The sequence below is a fragment of the Corvus hawaiiensis genome, chromosome 4 (assembly GCF_020740725.1).
Source record: "Corvus hawaiiensis isolate bCorHaw1 chromosome 4, bCorHaw1.pri.cur, whole genome shotgun sequence".
Taxonomy (NCBI): Eukaryota; Metazoa; Chordata; class Aves; order Passeriformes; family Corvidae; genus Corvus; species Corvus hawaiiensis.
The window spans coordinates 49,914,680-49,937,036 of record NC_063216.1 but is presented as its reverse complement, the minus strand read 5'-3'; the positions used below and the strand labels follow the sequence as shown (position 1 = coordinate 49,937,036).

Sequence of the window (22,357 nt, the reverse complement as noted above, 5' to 3'; positions counted from 1 at the left end):
TAATTGCTATCTGCTGAATACAGGACTACGACATAGTTTAAATGATTAGTAACTTGACTGAAAAATTCACATGATGAATCAGTTTACCGTCATTATGTTTCATTTGGCACAGGAAAAAAAAAAGTAGCAAATCTATATTTGCAAACCCAGCATAAGAAGCACAAGGGTGCAATGGATAGATGTCAGGCCTGGGTCATAAAAATGAAAGCAGTGTTTTGTGGTCCTTCATCAAAATTAATCTGCCTTCATCTCAGGAGACCAAAGCACATTATGTCAGCTGCCTGTGTGTGTAGATGCTCAGTGTGTGTAGAGGGCACTGCAGTCCACTGAGAAGACACACTGGATTGTATTAATGCCAGTTTAGAGTATTCCTTGCTGTGTTCTAGCAGTGCTCCATAGAGGACCAAAGATCTTTGAAGATTCATATAAAGTCTCTTCACTTGTTTATCCAAAGAGAGAGTAAAGCTTGTAAATCACTAAGCAATTATCCATTGTTTCTTCAATGATTCATATGACAGGACTGGATTCTGTGTATTTTGAAGATGTCTTAATTACCTATGAAAGTGAAAAATCTATAGACTACTCCAATTAGGAGAATTTTATATTTAATAACTTCAGGTAGTATCGAATTTCTGCCTGTGTCTCAGGCATATGATAACACTGGGGTCTTAGACATGAACTTTCTGCTCCTGGACGTTGTGTCTTCAGTTTACCTTGGCTTGGTTCTCATCCTGTGGATTGGTATTTTTTCTTACTTGAACAGCTCTTTGGATTCCCTTTCAAACACTTCAGGAACTAATAGTCAATCTGAGATGTCCTATGAAATATTCTAGTCCCTGGTTTAAAGCTGTAGTTTTCTATAATCTCAGGATAATCTACCTGTCAGTGTCAATCCTCCTTTCTTTTGAAGGAAGTGTAAACAAGTACTTTTAAGCCCTGAATTGGATCTCCATTCTTTTGCAACTATACATTACTATGTCAATTTACTAAGCTTATTGCAACTCATAGTCTCATTTTCAGTATTTTGTCTTTTCCACGTCTCACTCTCAGTCTACCATCTCACTCTCTTTCTAGAATCTGTTTAAGTCATGTTTGACCGTCTATTTTCTTGTTTCATTTTCCTATCAAAAAATGAAAAAAGTTTTCAAAACTGATAAAGGTCTTTATTAAACTTTGGGCTTTCATAGGGTTCAGGAAGTCCTATTGCAAACTAAAATGCCTGTATATACTGTATTTTTATGTGAGAAATACTTTATACTAGACCTAAGGTCGTAGCAATTTTAGCTAATCTAGAACTGTAATCATGTTTCATTATTCATCTGCTATAAAATGTTTTTTCCAATATACAGAGAGGAGCTGCAATTTTAATAAAAGTGTTTACAGGTATTACTGGCTTTCAAGCATATATAGATAATGTTTATATGCTTATATAACAAACCTTAAAAATTCTGTTCCAATTTTTCAGCCAACTGACACGGACATATTTCATGAGATTACTGCTTATGTGACAAAAGAAATCAGGGAATGTGTATTTCAGCTTCATGCATTATACATACACCAAGCATCACCACTCATATTTGTCATTTGTGCTTGAAGTGTTACCACATTGATTCGGCTAGGTAGTAGTTAAACCAGCAGTATGCTGCCTAGGTTAGTATGTACTTAGGTTAAAAAGCAAGTGCGTCAGCACTAGCTTAGTTTTCAACAGTGTCTTTCACTGGACTTAGAGTGGAGTTGTCAGGTACAAAGTCAAAGTGGTCTTGTACAAATGGGCTACTCAGTCCTGGGCTGAGTAAATTTAAAAAATATTTTTCTGAGCAAGGACTTATGATTACAGTGAGAATTGAGAGGCATCAAAACCTTAGTCTAAGGACTGGTTCAAAGGTAACCTAATGTAGTCAAGGCAGGGAGGATGAAACTTTAGTAAAGCAGGATCTATGTATTTGATATAGAAGTGATATAACTTAAAGTAAATCGGCTGTAGATATAAATTTACTTTGCCTGTTGTAGTAGTGGATATCCAGTAAATATAGTATCTTTATCTTTTCCTGGTTAAAGTGATTTTTTTTTCTCATATCCCTTGAGAATATGTAGTTACTCCTTGAGAACACTAATAATCTAACTGAATCTTTGCCTTCTCTTTATAGTTATAAGGCAAAGATATAATTTTTTTTTTGAGTCCTTCTGTTTATGCTTTGAGAGCTTTTGTTTCTCATTTATCAATACAAATTTCTAGAAGATATAAAGAAAATATGATGTGGGCTCTGGAGGGCAGATTTACATTTTCCCAAAATACGGTGTTTCCCTCCTTGTGCTAAGAGAGAAAGGCAAAGAGCTGGAGCTCAGCCAAACGGCCTGCTCAGAAAAGCCCAAATGATAATGCTCCCGGGTTTTGTTAATATCATAAGGGAGAAATATATAAACATAGGCAGGACAAATAGAATAAAAGTGATTTTAGATTGTACATCGAAGCTAGTTCAAGCATGTAAATATAATCTGTATCTCATTTCCTGAGAACTCTGGGAGAAAAATCAGAACTACTTTGTCCAAAAAAATGCTCAAAACACCTGATCCGGCTGAATAAAAGGGGTGGCTTAACAAAACAGTCAGAAGATAAGGGATAAATATTTAACTAAACCCAGTATTATGTTTTTTAGAGGCAAAAAGGCCAAAGTTTAAAGCAAAATAAGGCAGTCTTGTTATATATTCTCCATGGCATTATATTAAAAGCAGCTTAGCAGCTTCATTGGAAGCTGCTTACTGTCATTATTAGTAGAGAATTTGCAGATATTGGAGAACACTCATTATTGTTTTGTAAGAAGGAAAACATTTAATATACTAATTATAAACTTTTCAAAAATTATGGCATGAGAAATGGCCAAAGTCTAAGTAAGATGTTGAGAAATCAACTGGTTTTTAGCTAAGTACCAGCCAGACAATTTTCAACAGAAGGTTCACGATCTTAAGCAAAACACTGATTAAAATACTTAATCAAGTAAGCTAAGATGACAAACAAGACCAGCTGTAGAGCAAAGATTGTACCATATCAGCTGTGCACACAGTATGGTTCAGCCTTGAGAAATGTCCACCTGGGAAGTAGTAATTGACCAAAAATTGTTGTTCAAAAGAGAATCTGATAAAAAAATCTGCTTTACACCATGCTGATAAAGCAGCATTTTTTAATTTGCAACATCTGAACATTTAAGAAAATAAACTTTCCCTTTCATGTGAAGTTGGTCTCCTTCAGCTTTTTCTCCTTTGTTCTTTTTTGAAAGAATATATTGGTTTTTGCTACAGTGTGTCCTATGAATATGTATAAGCCAAAAGTATGTTTTAATGAGTGACCATTAGCTGATTTCCCATGGCCTTGTGTGTAGACAGTAGATAAAAAATAAACATGTCTAACTAATGGCAAATAACTGTGCAGCCATGATCTAGTGTTGCTTGTTTTCTTCGAAGTGACATCAATCCTGCTTCCCCATGGGACAAATGTTTGCAGATGGTTAGGCATGCATATGAAGCCAAAAAGAAAACCTGAAAAAAGCTTGATTCTTTGTTTATATAAGAGATATTAAATTTCACGTGAAAGTATACTAGGGGCTGAAAAACAACTGTATTTTAAGGATTGTGTTCTCAAGTGTGCTTAGAAGTGGAACAAATTTCCTTCCATTCTCTTTGAATGTTCTCTTTGCCCAGAGGTCCTGGTGTTCTTTCACTCCTTATTGAACAAAACCAACAAAAGTACAAAGTTCTGCCTATGCTCAGTAACTAAGCATTTTGGTTAAAGACTGCTATTTTCTATAGCCAAGGGGATGTGAGAAGGCAATGTTACTACCAATCATTTCTAGCAATCCTTGACTTCCCAGTCTGCAAAACCTCTTATCTACTTACTGTCAAATTGGCTGTGGAACATATTTCAGCACAAGTCCAGAAGGGAGTGTAACATTCTGTCCCTAGAGATACTGCAATTTCTCTCAGCTCTCTTTTTGCTGTACCTCCTTTTCTCTAGCAACCCAACAAGTACCTAAGAATTCTTCACAAACCATTATCCCCTGTGTTTCTTCAATATTCTTCCCAAACAACGTTCAGTGTGAAACATTTTCAGTTGTATCCATTAATGTTTAATAACCAGCTTTCCCTTTGCTGCTTACTGTACAAAAAAAATCAATATTTGGAGCTGTTAAAATTTGTAATATTTTTTCTTGACTCTGCAGTAGCAGCAATTTTATCTGAAAGCCAAAGTGGAGTTTTGTGTGATATAAGAGTGTCATCCTCTACTTTATTTCAAGGCATCAAATTTGGTGGAAAATCTACAAAAACATGAACCTTAAAACCTGAATGAGAATAAAAGGAAACGTAATGGTTATATCTTTATTTGGTATATCTGAGCTGAGCCAATCACACCATTTTAAGGCAATAGCAGTATCACTTGAAATCCTCAAGGCCTTCAATATTAGGTTTTTTTAATAGAGATGACTTTAGTTATGATTCCAATTTTTTGATTATTTAATCCCAAAAGTTCTCTATTCAGGGAATAGGGGCATTCATTTTGTGTTCTTCTTTCAGCAATGAGAATTCCTTGAACAATGCCAATACAGTTTAAGAGTAATCATTATTTCTCAGCTTTCTAATAAGATCCTCCTGTGAATTTTTGATGGGTATTTTTACATTTTAATTATTATCTGAGAATTGTTAAAAAATTGCCTAAGTTTTCTTAAAGAACATAATCCAACAGGAGAAATAGTTGACTGACTTTTCAAAACAAAAGGTTTGTTATTCAGAATAGCAAATGACTTTGCAACAGAGTCTGGAGATTTTCTTCCGTTGAAGTGAAACTGCTACTAATCACCTTCTGCTGAATACCTTCCATGTGTACTCTTTATTCTGGAAGTAAGACCAAAGTAACGCTTTGCCATTTAAAGAGGATTGAACAAAACTGTGGCCATGCTTGCACCTTAAGTGCGGAATTGCACAGGAAATGGGGACAAATAGAAGGATTTATGACTTGCTGATGAACTATGTTCTCAGTGTGATTGTAGCTTCAGTATAAAAGGGTAACTAAAAACAATTGATGATGCTACCTGTAAATCTGTCAAAGCACCAGCTGCACATAAATTTTATTCTAGTTGTATAACCCCTAATAGTATTATAAGAAAATATGGAAAAGAACCAAGGAAAGTTTTTCCGAAGTGCTTCATGAATTTTTTCAGGTTTTTTCCAGTAAGCGTTTTCATGAGAAACTTGTTTTGTGCAGAATTGTTCTCATTCTCTATTTAGGGTGAAAATATTGTCATATAGTAGCTGTGTTTGCCATGAGTGCAGAACAGAAAAGGCCACGTAAAGGAAGTTTCAAGTTCCCCTTTACTTACTCTGAAGTTAAAGCTTCTCGTAAAGAAATGAAATGGATTGAAACGACTCTGAGCTGTCAGTACATCACAGCTTTGAATCAACTGGAAAAGCAGCACGGTGTCAGCAGCATGGAGATGGATTTTCATTTAATTAGGTGCCTTGTTCTGGCAAGAGGAAACAGGCAAATATCTCAGCAGAGTGGCCTGTGTGCCTCCCACCTGTCACCAGGGGCATCCCAGTGTTCGGATGGCTGTCCTGTGGTTGTGTGCCTGGGTGCAGAGTGGTGGAAGGCAGAGAGTAAGCATCAGAGCTTGAAATCATATTCTTCATTCGAACAAATTCATTCATTCTTACTAGGTTTTGCATTATGTAGACACCAACAGAGAATTTTGGAAGATATGCTTATGTAAGTTATATTTACTCTATTTAACCGTTGATCTGTAACAAACTGTGTAAAGTGAAATCAATTCCCAAAAATCAAGTGTATCTCACATTCACTCATTCATAAGAAGATTCTTCCTCATTAGTCACTAAGTGGAAGTTAAATAGAGAAGAAAATAGCAACCTCCCAAAATAATTCATTAGAAATATGCTATTGTCACAAATTTTTGTCACTAAGGTTACTTTTTTTACTCCCTCCCCTGCCACAGACTCACACTAACACTGTGTACGTAAGTGTTGGACAAGTCTTGTTTATACATTTGTTGGTCTTCTGTCATCCCTTAACTCAACAAATATAAAGTATTTGTGGGAAAGGAGAAGGCATGTCAAAGGCACCAAATGACATGTGTGTTGTCGCATTTTTTCTGAAAGCAACAACTTCAAAACTACAATTGTCAGAACAGCAAATGATGACCTTCTGGCACATCAAAAGATAGACTACAGAGAAGTTGCATTGACAGTTTACAACTCTAACTGTGAGTCTCTGAGGACATCATGATACAAATAAAAATGATGGCACTGCTCAAGAGTAATAGCTAACAGCCCATGCAAAAAGCTGTCTGCATCTGTTACAGCACACGAGTACGTGCAAGTGTTACTGAGAAAATTGTTAGATGGAGATGTTGAAAGAAGACAGGCCTGAAATTAAATTTGATCAGTAGAAACCTTTGTCTTGTGAACCTGTCTGGCATGGGCCTCCTTCATGTCTTGGGAACTGATATTTATTCCATGCCTAAGCTGGTACTGTGCTCTACAGCAGGTACTCTAGTAAGCTTCTGTTTGCAAAGTTCAGAAGGACTTTCTTCAGAGGCGTAAGTATTCCTTGTCAATATATCCAGAATTGCTGGCAATCTATCCAGAACAGCTCAGCATCTGTGTTGTATTATGCCAAATCAAACCAGAATTTGTTCCCAGTCTTTCATTGCTGCAGATAGTGACCTTCCTGAGTTCTATGTCCTTTATGGAACCAGGCAATTGAGTTTGTCTGTGACTTGCAGGTACATTCAGACATCAAAAATTTTGCTTAGATTAAGACAGTTTCAGAGGATGAACCTCACCTTAGGTATATAGCTACATATATGCTAAAACAAAACTTCTATGATTATGTGAGGTGATTATACAGCTTGAAACTGTGAACCTGTACATTGCTGTAGTTTGGGGATAAATGAGGAAATGCTTGCATTCCTCCAATATTCCAAAATGTTATGGATCCCACCCTAATTTAAAAATTGCTACTTGAATTTTGCATTAAAATTCCCTTTCAGCATGAACTCATTGTGAACCTTCTGCCATAGGCCGTCTCTATACTAATCATGTGCTGGCTCAATTCTTTCTTCAGTGCTTTGGTTTGTAGATAGCTGTACAAGATTCACAGGATTAAAGAAAGGATAAGTTGTGAAAGAGTCTGGTTCTGCAGCTACAGAGGATGGGGAGACCTGAAGGCTGATACTTTGTCTAGGTGTGTCTTTAGAATTAAAGTCAATGGATAATGCCTATAACAGTGGTTAAGATATAAGCACTGGTAGATACAAGACTAAACATGGGCACACTGATTTGACTGCTTTAAGCAACAGTCTACTGTACAAAAGTACACCAATGCACCTTTGGTATCATTCCCTAGAGAACTTTGCAATTTGCAGTCTCAAAAATAGAGAAACACTTCCTGTGGACTAGGAAAGCACCTCTGTCTCTGATATTTGCTTTGGCTGTCTTTGCTCCTGGTTTGGGTTACCCTTTTGTGATACGACTTGTCCATTCTCTAAAACCCTTTGCTTGCTTCCCTCCAGGACCTGCCCAAGGAACTCTAAGGACTCTCTAAGTATCTTTGTCTGAAACAGCCTACTGAGGGCAAAAGCCTAATTTTTAGGCATGGGATGTGTGAAAACAGCCCTTTCCTATGATAAAACCTCATCTCTTATGAGCCATCATGTATTTCATTAACTAGGTTAATGACACTTTGGTGAGAAACACTAAAAAATGTAAGAAACCATGCTGGGATTCAGGTTACCAGAATTTCCAGAGCCAGCACTATAATCGTCTGAGCAAGTTCTGATTTAGAGTGAAGAAAAATATGCACATCTTTACAACAGAACCTAATTTGAAATGAATTTCACCCCAGAAATGCTTTTTTCTTTTCACTGACTATAAAAAGAATCTACATTGATCTAAATGCGTGTGCCATGTGCACCAAACATGGCATGGCTTCTGTCTCTGGCCTTTCACCTGCACCACCAAGCTCTCTAAATGAGTAAAGCAAACTCTGCTGCCACAACAACCTAAAATGGAACTGAACTGAATGCCTTAAATAAAAATCGTGATGTGGCTTTATGTCTCACACTTTGTCTGTAATACATGACATTACCCAGACCTCTGCTTCTGCGTTTGTAACACTAATAAGGAAGTTGTAAAGCAAAGAAAAAAGTCTTCTGAAATGTGCTGTCAATGATTATATAAACAGCAAGTGCTTGCCACATGGCAGCCAGGATATTTTGTTGCACGTATATAGTGATTTGTGCGCACAGTAGGGACTTGAAACATGGTAGGAAATGAAATGGCACAGCTTAGAGTTTTTCTGCAGAAGCTCTGCTTCAATTGTAAAATTGTTCCTAAACAGTTCTTTATATTTATGAACTGTCAAGGAATTCCCAGTTAAAAGAAAATTCATCTTCTTTTTAAAATTTAAAATTTTTTTTGAATTTTGTATTTGGCTTTTAAGAAAAGCAGAATTTCTTAAGAAATTATTTCTCCTGGTATTGAAAAACAAAGTATAATTTCCAGAATAAGTTGAATAAACTTAAACTAATTGCAGACCAGATTTCTCCCTAATTCACCTTTTGATATCTAAAGTTTTTTACCAGAAATTCATTGTGGGGTAGGTGTTGGCTTTGTGAAGCATTCTGTCCTAACTGAATTTGAAAATGAAAGGAAGTGCTGGCAGAAGTAACTTTTCTAAAGTTGAACCTAGAGTGTATATGTTTTTAGTTGTCCTGCCATCTTGTTGAGTTGTTATCCCTGCATGGATTGCAGAAACCATTATGATACTATTCAGAATCAAATCAAGATCTTCTAGCTAAAAAAGAAGAGGCTTACTGCTTCCTCAGTAGGTGGAGAAATAAATTTGCATGGATCAATAAAGATGGCAATAACTAACATAGGCCTCCTTCGTGTTTGTACAAAAGGATTTCTTTAACTGGTTTTGGTGGAAATTCGATTGTAAGACAGTGCACGTGTGCAAATGATGTGTATTGGGAGAATAAGAGCTCATAAGAGCAATAGTTAGGAAACAACGTGGGAAATATGCAAATGCACAAAATTGTAGTGGGGACCATTGTGGGAGCCACAAAAGTGAACCATAGTATTCTTTATCACTCATATTGGTTACTGAATTGTGACAGCAATTTAATGTTGTTTTTCAGGATTTACTTATAGTTAGAATGGTATGTGTTGGCAAGACAAGAACAGTTTGCTGGCTGTGATTAAAATGAGAAAACAATAAGGAGTATATTGAAGGGGCCATTTTGTCTCTGATTGCTGTTGCTTTGAAAATGCAAATATAAAAAAAAATTATTACAATTAAATTGAAGGAGAAGTAACCTAAAAGAAACTTCAATTTTTTTTAGGATAGAAGTCAACTAAATTAGGAATGTTCCAAAATAGAGGAAGCAGAAAAAGCTTTAAAATCTAGCAGTGTATTTACAGCTGACTAATAATGTTTAGCTTGAAAAATATCATCTCCCCTATAGGTCTGTAAGCCTAATTACAAATATTTGTTAAATTTGTTTTCAAACACATTTTGTATATTCTAAAATGCAGCAGAGGGGATTGAAATAAATTAACAGTTATTTCAGAAGGATGTGTAACAAAGTTCTTGACACTTCTGCTCAACTGCCAAAACAATTTCAGAATTAAAAGAGGCATTGCATATTATCATGTGTAAGCTGTGTAACTGTTGAAGTATGATCACAGAACCACAGAATTTTAAGGGTTGGAAGGGACTTCTGGAGATCATCTAGTTCAAGCCGCTGCCAAAATAGAGTCACTTAGAGCAGATAACACAGGAATGTGTCCCAGAGGGTTTGGAATGTCTCCAGAGAGGAAGACTCCATGATCTCCCTGGGCAGCCTGTTCCAGTTCTCTGCAACTCTCAGTGTGAAGAAGTTCTTCCTCATGTTGAGATGGAACTTCTTGTTTTTCGGTTTATGGCCATTGCTCCTTGTCCTGTTGCTGGGCACCACTGAAAAGAGTCTGGCACCATCCCCTTGATACCCTTTGAGGTATTTATATGCATTAATGAGATCTCCTCTCAGTCTTCTCTTCTCCAGACTAAACAGGCCCAGCTCCTGCAGTCTCTCCTCATAAGAGAGATGCTCTAGACCCCTCATCATCGTTGTAGCCTCCCCTGGACCCTCTCCAGTAGGTCTTTGCTGTCCTGAACTGTGGAGACCAGAACTGACACAGCACTACAGATGTGGCGTCACTAGGGCTGAGTGGAGGGGCAAGGTCTCCTCCCTTGACCTGCTGGCCACACTCTTCCCAATGCACTCCAGGACACCATTGGCCCTCCTGGCAACAAGGGCACTGCTGGCTCATAGTCAGCTCTCACCCTCCAGGACCCCCAGGTCCTTCTCCACAGAGCCGCTTCCAGGAGGTCAGCCCTGGCCTGTGCTGGCACTTGGGGTTATGCCTCCCCAGATGCAGGATCCTGCATTTGTCCTCACTGAACCTCATTAAGTTTCTTTCTGACCAACTAGCCAGCCTACCAAGGTCCTGCTGAAGGGCAGCAGAGCCTTCATGTGTATCAGCCACTCCCCTGAGTTTTGCATCATCTGCAAACTTGCTGAGGGTACATTCTATCCCTTTGTCCACACTGATGATAAAAAAGTTAAGACTGGTCCCAGTATTGATCCCTGGGGAACACCACTGACTACAGGCCTCCAACTGGATTCTATTCTGCTGATCACGACCCTCTGAGATCTGCCATTCAGCCAGGTCTTGATCCCCCTCACTGTCCAATCATCTAACCCACAATTCCTGAGCTTACCTGAGATTATTATGGGAAACAGAGTCAAAAGCCTTGCTGGAGTTGAGATAGACAACATCAGCTGCTCTCACCTCATTGACCCATCCTGTCATGCCGTCATAGAAGGCTATCAGATTTGTCACCATCCACAGAAGACAATTTTCTCCCAGCAATCCAGATGAAAAAGCAAAAAAATATTTTCGATATAGGTTGCTTTTATACATCAGGTGGACAGCTCCACAGTTTTCACATATCACGAAGAAGAAGAGAAAAGTGATGGAGAGGAACTTTTAATGACTGAGTACTAAATGTTTCCCTAATTTGGTATATGATCACTGTGATGTAGTATAGTACTTAAAGACTGAGATATGATAAAGAATTAATGTGCAGTTAGTGGGACACCTATATATAGCTCCTACCTAAAAGCACATAACAGCAAAGCAAGGGGAGTGTATCCCCTCAGCGGTATGCATTAGCTCTCATTGACTTCACACTCTGACTTCAGAAAACATAATTACTTTAACCTGATTTAGCCCCAGTTTTTTTCTAGAAAAAACTCACATACTTTTCAGAAACACGTAAGCAATGTTCAGTCTTGTTCAGTCTTTGCAAAACTATTGATGGATTCTTTGATGAGGAATGCAATGTTCATGGTCTTGCCATGGGAAACTGCCCTCTGACCTGTCCTGACACTATGCCTTCCTTGCAGTTTCTGGAAGCTTTTAGAATTTATGATATCCACTCTTATCAATGAAATGACCCAGTTGTAGGACTGAAAATAATGCCTTTTGTTTAGAGCTTGGGGTGAGTGGAGATGTGCAAGTTATAAACTATTTAAAGGCTGAGTATCAAGTGAAATTAATTTAGTGCTATTTACTAAGAGGTTTATGATTTAAAATAAGATATTTAAAATTGTAAAATTATAAAAATTGAAAAAAAACCCTTCTAATATTTGAGTTGTGTATTTAGCAGTGGTAGATAGATATATTTTGGCAAATGCAGTTGTTCAGGGTACTCCATTTTCCAGCAATAACACCATGGTGTCATGTCCCCCTGGCTGAGTAGCTGCACACAAACAGCTTCTTCACTGATATTTTATGTTGGAGTTCTACTGTCCATTAGACTTTTGCATACTCATCGCTTTATCAAAATAATCATTAAAAAAATGTCATATTTCACCATTTGGTTTGTGTTTTCAGGCTTTTCTTGTGGGTCTTAGATTCTTTTGCTTCTGTTGAATTCTGGAGGGCTACTCTTACCCTGTTTTGATGATTTATCCAAGTATGAATAAAGCAATGAAAAGCCACTGTTTAGGGCTTGTCTCCACTTCATGAATACTGCAGCATAGAATATATCGTGTCCTAAAGCCCAGAGTCCATTTCTCTAGCAAGAAACAGTTTCTACAGCTGCTTATATGAAGAAGTGCTACAATTAAACCAACTGATGTACTTTTCTATTTCTACATTTCTAAAATGCAATTTGTCAGATGAAAACAGCTTGGCCACCAGCCTGAGCTGCATCAGTTTTCTGTGGGTCATCTCTTTGTGCTCTGAAGATGATAGCATAGTTCCTGCTAGTGAAGTATTCGGTTGATATTTTGTGGGCATGACCAAAGTATTTGGTCATTTTCTCCTATTTTTTCTTTTAAGGGAAGTTTCACTTGCAGTTATAACAGAAGAGATACTTGCCTTACCTGAAACTCCCAGTGCAGAGGTTGCCTCTGCTGGGAAGGACCCTGTGAGGTACAAGGCAGCATCATTTGATATGAGGATCTAAGGAGAGATGTAAAGTATGTGCAGAGTATCCTGAACAATAAGCTCAAAGAGTAACTGAATGGAAGGAATAAATGATCCTTGAGGTATCTTACTGCTCCACTTGGTACATCTCAGGTATCTTAGGTGTCTTACTCTTTTATTGGGTTTTTTTTTAAAGTTTTTTATGATTTTGTTTTCTGCACTTCTTGTCTCAGTAAGTTACTTGTTCTGAATGACTTTGAATCCCAGATTCTTTCTTCTATGTGATACGGCATCATTTTTCAAATTATTGAATTATATATTGTATAGTAGTATTTATCATAGGCCAGGGTGGATGGGGCTCTGAACAAGTCTAGTGCAAGGTGTCCCTGCCCCTGGCAGGGTGGGGTTGGAACTAGAGGGTCTGTGATGTCTCTTCCCACCCAAGCCTTTCTATGATTTGACGATTGTATCAAATGTTAAAAACATCAAAAGGAACAATTTTACTTTTCTGCAACAGAAAAATGTTAGTCATACACTTTGCTATTAATTTAATGATAGTAATAGATGTTTTTAAATCACGATGGGTTAGCTTCATAATTAATATAACGTGATTAATATGAATAGTTGATAAAGTCATATTTATATGGCAAAATGAAGGTTAACATGCCATATATATGTGATATACTAATTATTAATAGAAACAGGTTTTTTTGTGGCATTTGTGTAACTTATAAACTCAGGCAATGTGTGTGATACAGCTTTGCTTTTGAAATTTAGTACAGGGTAACTGTTTCCCTCATGAGACACTAAATAAAATGAAAGTGTATACACGGACTGTATGTACGGGCCATTCCTTTCTGAACTGAAGCAGTGTAATTATTGATTAAAGTATATTGCACCTACTAGTTCAAGAAACAAATACATTACTTAATTACATTGTAAGTGGCTTTCCTTATTTTATCTTGATTATGTAAGTTGCATGCAGGCATTTACTAAAGTGATCAATTATTTTTTATTCCCACGCATCAGCAATGTTTTCAAACATAGTCCAGTAAAGCAGAGATAAATGTATGCTGTCAAGCAATTGGATTTGGAAATATGAACAGAGAAAGAAAAACACACTCACACATTTCTTTACACTAAGTTCTGCAAATCAAATTAAAATTTATATTTTTTTCTGTTTCTGAAAACAATGGATGTTTCATATATATCTAAAACTTGTCTGCTGTATGACAGTGTTGGGTGCTTTTCTCCTGTGAGCTGTTTTCCACAGTGACTGTCCTTGACCAAACCAGAAAATGAATTTGATTTCTCTAATGCAAAAGGTAATTGGATTTCTCTTTATGGAATGCATCCCTTTAATGACCGTTTCTGCTTCAGCCAATTTAGCTGCAACCAACCTGACATTGATCTGGTGATATGACTTTAAATAAATGCCAAAGTTGGGAGATGAAAGACCAACTATTTGATACCAGAAAGAACATTTCCTGCCTCATCTTGCCATTTTCCTCAGAAAACATCTCCATCACAAATGTCATTCTTATGAAACATGCTCCTCTAATAATTGGTCATAGAGCTGCAAATTGCATCCTTCTCCCAAATATAATAATAATGTCCCAGAAAGCATCTGGAGAAACTATTTTGAAACTTGAAAAAAAATCTTGAAACATCTGTTCTTCTTTGCAAATATTCATTACTAAGTAGACTCTTCATAAGAGGAAAAAAAGTGTTACTAAAGTAGTGAATTAAATCTTTACAGGGGTCTTGTTCAGCATTAAATATTTATAGAAATATTTATTTAGATAATAGGGATGTTAAAAATATTATAGCTTGCTGATCTGAGAAAAGATTTACCTACATAATATAGTTATTAAAGGTAGTATTTTGGGATATTATCTGTTCTTTGTTGAGGTTAGGTTTGATGGAATAATAAAATCCTAGAATGTGCATTTCTATTTATTTAACATAGTCATTATCCTTTGGACCCAGCCCAGGCTAATATACTGAGCCCTTTTAATGCCAAATGGACTTGAAGCCAACATTCAGAAGCTGAATCAATTTTTAATTTATTCATGTGCCACGTGTTCTTTTTGATAAACGCTGTTAATGCCATTGATTGAAAGTCGTAGCTTACACTCTGGATGGTAAACTAGATTTTAAAACATCTGTGTAGAAAGTAAAAGCAAGAAATTTTGCCTTCAGATTGAAGTTATTTCCTTCTGAAACCCTAACACTTATTTTCATTTTGATCAAAACACATAGTAATTTCCCACTCTGTACTGATAACAGTGAGAGATAGAATTTGTTTTACTTATCTGCGTTTTGAAGCAGGTGGTCACCCCCATGTCCTTTATCTGTTTACTTATTTCTTTAATCTTTACAAATGGGTAGTTTTTCCACTCTCGATTGTTTGCACAATGGAATTTATGAGTTTATTGTGATGTAAATTTAGGTGCTTTTTAGTACAGTTAATTTGAAGTAAATGGATATGAAAACAGAGCTTCCCAAAGAAGCACATGCCTGAGGGGTATTCACCTCCCTCACCAAGCTGAAAGTAATTTTTAATACTTTCATGTACCACCCAGAAGTACTGCATACATATGAATCTCTGGACAGAAAAACAGATGGTCTCTTTAGATAGGAATTATGAAAATGACAATAAATATTTCATACTTTTAAAATTTTTTTGCAAGTTTTAAGGTTTTTTTCTGTTGCCGGTCCCAAGTGTGCTTTTTATACTGCTAGCAGGAACTGAGAGGAGATTATAAATGTTATATAGCGCTTAATTCACAGGCTTCCACTCCCTAGCTGCAGTTCTGATTTCAAGAGTGGAAATTCTGCTGATGCTGCTCTCAGGGAGGTGGTTTCCCTCTCCCAGATTGGGCCAGAAAGCTTCACAGTCACAGGGGATGTAACTTGTGTCCTATAGGTTGCTGTAACTTTTAGACTGGTTCCTCTTATCTTCTTATCTTTGGACCTCTACAGGTTTCATTGTTTCTTAAGGAGCTGCATGCACTTCTGGAGGCAGAATATGTAGGACAATATAGGTTATTTTGACTGTAAATAACACAATTATTATTATTATTCTACTGTTTATTATAATTACCAGAACTGATGCAAGTGTCCCATACATAAAATAAAACCGTTCCTAAAGTCCTTGCTAGTACTGTCTTATGTGACACCCATGTAACTGTCTACTGTTTCTTCTTTCCCTATAGGTCACAGATATGATGCTTCAGGACAAACCCTACCCAGACTGGGGAAAGTCTGCCAGAGCTTTCTGGAAGAAAGGAAACATTAGGATCATTTTATTCTGGTAGGAAAATAGTAAAATCAAATTACTGTAAATAAACATTTTATAGAAAATTGCAAAAAAATATCTTCTTTGACTGTCAGTGGCAGAAAGAGATAATGTTGAAGAAAAAGAGGTAAAACTCTTCTAACAAAATATTAAACAATGCAAAAACGGCACATAAGTAAGGAATTCCTAATCAAAATAATTGGTGTAGAAATATAATTATTAGATTGATTTATATGTTTTCTTTTATTCTATTTTGACACTTTGTAATTGAGTTGCAAAATTCTTGCTATATATGATAATATTTGGGTGTCCCACTGTCATTCCTTGTAATAAAATAGATATGTGAATTTCCTTTTGTGAAATTAATTATAGTAATTCCTTGAATTACCACATGAATAGGATTTAAAATGTCAAGTCAGTCTCAGATGATTAACAAAAATATTAATAAATCAATGCAAATAGTTGTGAGGGTTGTTTATTTCACCTCAAATGTAGCCTCTTCCAGATAAATTCCAGACAAGTGTAGCGATTGAAACAGAACACAAATTATGACAGGAAAAATGGAAGATGGAAAATGTATATTCTAAGAAGCAGTCTGAATACCTTATGGCTGAAGATTTAAGAAATAGCAAAGATTTTTTTCAATCAAAATATCTATCAGATATCAGAACCAGAAAAACTCATGAAAATATCATTAGACCTGCTGTTTTCAAAAGAATAGATTTCAAAAGAACTCTTACAGAGAAGTTAAAAGATTTATTTGTATGGAGTCTCTACAGAAAATGCAATGAAGTATCTCGTACTTTTAAGGAATAAAAATGAGCTATTCTGTTGAGGCAATAAAGGAAATAATAAGAGAAATTTGAAGAGAAAGCAGAATCAGATGGCTGATCGGCTACACACGAAGTTGATAAGGAGCTGAAGGGGTTGAGCTGACGCAAGTTTTATTAGCACTTAATTGCCTATTGAAAAATTGAATATTAAAATTTGGATATTGTTTTGCTTTTTCTGCCTTTTTTTTTTTTTTCCCAGCAAACTAGAATTATCCTACTGGCCTAAGTCTATCCTAAGTCTGAGTTCAATTTTAGCTAAATCGATTGAATATATTATATAATTGTATATTATATATCATTATATATCAATATAGCGTCAATAATGAAATTATGAGCAAAACTCTAGATTAATTTCTGCTAAAGGAAACTGGGGAATATTTGCTGAAGGAAAACCTTCTCGGATCTGTTAGAACTCTTTGCACATGTCATCAAAATAATGGACGAGGAAGAAATGCTTGATCTAATTTATTTGGACTTTCCCAAGGGTTTGACAAAGTTCTTTGCTGAATGCAATTAATAAAACTAGTAAGACTAAGTGTGCTAACGTTTAGAAATCATCTCAGCAATGTGCAGTGAAAGTTATGAATAAAATAATAATTTTCTGCTACGTTGATAAGGCCAGGGAATTCCATTATTTAATGTTCGAAGTAGTCTTCATTATTTATATACATCATAAATATTAGTGATGTGACAGAATTTAAAGATTAAGTTAATAATTTGAAAAATGCATGAAAGAGGTATCTTAGAAAACTAGGTGAAAAAAATAATGTGACTGAATTCTTGAGTTGTGGATGGGGGTGGGGGGGTTCGAACAGCTCCTTGTCATCGTTGCAGGATGTGCAGAGGAAGATTGTGTCTCAGTGTGCAGGGGTGGGCAAAAAGGTAAAGTAGATGTATTGAAAAAATTCACAGACAGGTGCCAAGTGGGCTACCAATGATTACAGTGTCATCTGAGCAAAAAGCTCAGTCTAAAACATCATTGATTTTTTTCACCCTTGTCTGAAGAATAGCTTTGTCTGAAAGACTGAAAAGAAAAAAACTTAACTGCATTAAAAGACTGAAAAAATGGGAAAAAAAAGATTAAAAGCAAGGTGACATGATAGTTTTCAAATTTATATGCTAGACAGGGAGACCTATAAAACAGTATTAAAATTACTTAAATATTGTTGCAAACGATTTTTTGACTTCTTCTACTCTGAAATGTTACAAATCAGTATTTTATTTCAAATAATATTCACACTAACAAATCCTACCAAAAGTTTAATATGGAGATAAATAAAAACAATATGGGTTTTCATGAATGAGTCTCATACTAAAAGGTATGCTCAAAACCTAAAGGATGACATAAATGGTTTTATTTTTGGCTTTAAGCAGTGAAATAAAATAGCCCTGGATGACAGTCTATATTCTGTAGACATTATTTATATAGTGCAAGTTAGACATCAGTAAAAGTAGATTTTTTTTCTCCACTAGGTTGGAAAAATAAAGGAGCGATAATGTTATGCATGGTAACATGGGGTATTTGCATTTACTTTATTGTTGCTTAAGCAATGTGATGTGTATAGCCTCATTTCTGAAATGTTCTAAATGAAACATCCTCAACAATATGTCCTTCACAGATACCAGTGGGTCAAAACCCATTTATTCAGGACATTTTCTAGTAGCACACCTGTTTAGAGCTAGTGTAGTACTGTTTAGAGCTAGTGTAGTACTGTGCACTGTGTTTTAATTATTCCTGGTATAGATATGTGATACACAGTCTAAAGTGGTTGATGAAATGAAAACCTTAGATACAAACTAGACTTGTTTTTCTGCTGATGTCTCTTTTATTTTCGGGTTTACTTTGCAAAATTAGAAAACTTCTATAAATGTACCAAAGATAGAGGGATTGTAAAGAGGGTGAAGGCACCATCCACTTATTTATGGTAGTTAATGATGTGGCTGCTCTGTTTCTCATGTGGAACTGTTTACAGTTCTCCAATGCAACTAATTCACAAAGGTTTTGATTTATCTTATCATGTCCTGTTTTAAATCATTCTCTGGAAACATTGTCAGCAATCGCTTGTTGGTTGCTCCTGAGGATTCTGGCTGACTTCTGAATGTCTTCACAATATAATTCTTCCACATAACTCATCTAGCTAAAGAATGATCAGTTGCTATTTGCCTTTGTGTAGCCCATCACTAAGGAGTACTTTGAAGTGCCTTCAACTTTTTTTGAAGTCAGAGGTTGTCTTTTTTTTCATAAAAAAGGTCTCCATTTTGGTAATTTCCAGCTCTGCTCATGGCTAATTCCACCATTCTGAGGCAGTTTTGCATAACACTTTTATTGCTAAGTGATACAATGCAAATACAAACACACTTTCCCATGGATTTAAGAAAGTGTGTTGTCAAGAGGACGTCTAGGAAGCAATGAAGTATCTTGAACCCTGATGGAATTACTAAGATGTGCAGACATGTTTGTGGGTTGCAAAAGAAAGATACACACAAGGAGTTAAATATCTGCACCACCTGCAGTCAGATGAGTCTCTCTACAGACCACTGTCTCCAGTGCTTTGTCATTACCATCAGTATTGAAAAATTATAAGCATGACTTGAAACAGGCTGATTTATATTTTTTGGATATGTTGGTAACTTGGCTGATTTAGGAGAGACAAATTATATATGACATGAGAGGATTGGCATTTGGAAGAAGCAAAAAGAAAAGAAGTTTGTTGAATGAAGTCAAATAAAGACCTTGGACAAGACTGATGACAAGCCAATAGCTATAGCTAGTGGTAAGATGAATAAATAAGACAATATAGAACCGTAGTTAATTTTGGTGTTGGATATTAGAGGAATCAGAGGCAGAATTAGACTTTGAGAAGACTGCTTGTTTTGCAAATAATTTTTTTATTTTCCTGCAAACATTTAATAAGTCCAACCTGCACTAAAGGTCTCCCCTGCACATCTGCACAGGAGCAAGCTCTCCCCAGCATTATGCCCATGTGATGTTGTTAGAGGCAGCCCACACCAATGCCACAGTATGTGCTCAGGCTGTATAGGCATTGCCTGTGTGAACATACAGCTCTCTGCCACCAAGGCCTGGGGTTACCTCTGCCTAAATTGTGCCTGAAATTACTGTCTCCTCCTTAGAGTCTTTTGCAGTGACCCGCCACGTCCTGTGGACAACCGAGCATAGTAGTTGGAATAAATTCATCAGGACATCTCTGCGCTGTGTGCACGCTTTGCTCAAGAGGCGAGACCTGAATATTCTCTTTTGACAAACTGCTCCAATATTAATTGTCCTCAAAATTTTCCTAACAGACAAAAATTATGTTAACAGCATGGAGGGTTTATAATGAGCAAGGCATAAAGAATTCTTCATGTGAACTTTCAGCTATAGGGAAGAACAGAGCACCGTCAAAAAGAAACCAGTTTACTGGAACAGAGGAAAAGAGCTGCTGAAGTCTGTGTAACCAGGGAACAGAAAATTGATATTCAAAGGTAGATTATCAAAATGGGGGATTGTAGCGATAACAGTGGATTGTGCAGCTGAATCTTGGTTGCAGACAGGGTGACAGAACAATTTATACAAGCGGAACATTTGAATATGCAAGTTGCAGGCTGGAATCCATTTCTGTGATGTCTCTGGCTAGACATTCATTGTATGTGTACACAATGATTTGTCTTTATCGGTGTAATAAAGACAATTGTGCTTTGACACAGGATTCCTGTCTGAAACAATGCAAAACAGATACCAACATGGAAAACAAAGTAATACGGATAACTGTAAATTTGTGATTCTCTATGTTTGCTGTTTGACTTCAAAAACTAAGTATTCTTCTATTAGTATGTATTTCCATAAGCTCTCGTTAGCTTTCTTTAATAAAAAATAACACTACACATGCTCAGAAATATGTGTTAAGAATCACAGTAGTTTAACTTAGCAAATCAGCCTAGTATAGGTTTAGAAGCTTTTATTCAAAGTAATTGTGCAGAATTGCTAGAGAGTTCTAATTCATGTACATATATTTATGGTGGATTGTGTCAAACATAGCTTAGGTTAGTGTTTTTAATTGGACAATATTTTGTCCTGGAAGAAGAGAAAGCTTCCTCATGAGATAGCCACATCTCCCACAAAGAAATAAAACAGTTTCTAGAAGAGATTTTCTATTATGCACCTATTTGAACATTTGGTTTGATAATTTATATTTCCATATTCAATGTTTTCATAATCAAGATGATAAATTTATACGGGACAATTATGTTCTTTTCACATATATGAATTTAATTCATAAATTTGTTTCAAAAGACAGCTTCTCAAAATATTCATTCTTTTCATTATAGGCTGCACTGAGAAAAACTAACTGCATTAGAGCTTTGTCAACTTAAGTTGTGTACTAACTGAAACAAACCAAACCTTTCATTAAGTTTGAGTAAAAGTTTTTGTGATGCAGTCCCACAAATAAAACTGCATGAAGCAATGAAATTATTGTATCTATAATATATGTGCATTTAGATACACATACGGTATTCTCTCCCTGGTTTGGAGGTTTTTAAGTTTATCTATTAATTATTTAATATTTAAGTAACTTATCTTGAAATAAGGTACTGACTACTGAACAGAAACCTGGAATCATTAAAAGGTGAGGCAGATTTCCTGGTAAATAGCATAAATAGTGTAAAAGAACATAAAAATATTTTCCAATATTATTGCTCAAAGTAAATCTTATACTGTAACTCAAGTGAATAACCTAAGCAGAACAATAAATGAGTTTCTTATTATTTCCTTTTTGTCTCAATACAAAATATTTACTAAGGTCCTCCATTGATGATTTATACTGAGTGATCTGACTACTAATCTGATGTGGCATTGTTAAATATATTCTGTCAGAATAAAACTGTCCATGCATAGTAATTGTTACATTTAGTCTGCCCATCAAGAAGTATGATTATAATTTTTCAAGAGATGACTAAAATATTTTTGAGAGCATTTATTTAATTTCTGGGTATTTTTGGTAAGCTATGCTGTGAAATTACAATTTGTTAGCATGAAAAAATTTTGAAAATAATTCATCCTAATACAGAGTGCTGAACTTTCTTTTGTATAAATGAGAGTTGTTTAAGGTTTCTGCCTATTTTTAATTTTCATTATTTATTATTTTGAATATTTGAAAACATTGCATAAATACAAAAATATTGTATTAACAAAAATATTTGCACAAAAGTTTTTCTTCAAATCTATGTTTGATCCTGTACAAATGCTCCGGTTTGTGTCCTGAGGAAAACTTTTCCACTTGGATAACAAAGTGCTTTTACAGTGTCTAGTATGGAAAAGTAAAAGTGATGAAAATTCACCAGAATGGTTGAAGCTTGGCAACCACATGAGTCAGACACATTTTTGGACTTTGTTCTCAGATGTCCCCACTCCTCAGTGCATGAAAACTATTGTGTCAGCAATTCAGGGTTCTCCCACCAATCTGCTCTCCTCAGCAGGCACGGCTTTCAGCTGGAAGTGTTACTCAGTCCCTAGCAGAACATGTCTGCCTTCTCCTTCTTCCCTTCCTCCCACCCAGCAACAGCCCAAAATGCTGCTGTGTTTGCAGAAGCAAGAGGGAAAGGGCAAGGATGATCTGGGGCCCTAGGTCAGCTGTGGGGAGGGTGGCTTCCAAGGTATCATTTGCTGCTCTAACACTGT

At 36.1% G+C, this 22,357-nt stretch overlaps 1 protein-coding gene across 7 annotated transcripts in view; it reads left to right on the top strand.

The window, feature by feature from the left end:
- TMEM117 (transmembrane protein 117) overlaps positions 1-22,357 on the top strand; it is a 195,096-nt gene that overhangs the window by 105,440 nt on the left and 67,299 nt on the right. For all 7 annotated transcript variants that reach the window (XM_048301544.1, XM_048301543.1, XM_048301542.1 and 4 more), the window contains one exon: positions 15,765-15,862. In XM_048301544.1, coding sequence (XP_048157501.1) covers positions 15,765-15,862 — 98 coding nt within the window. The remainder of the gene's footprint in view (positions 1-15,764; positions 15,863-22,357) is intronic.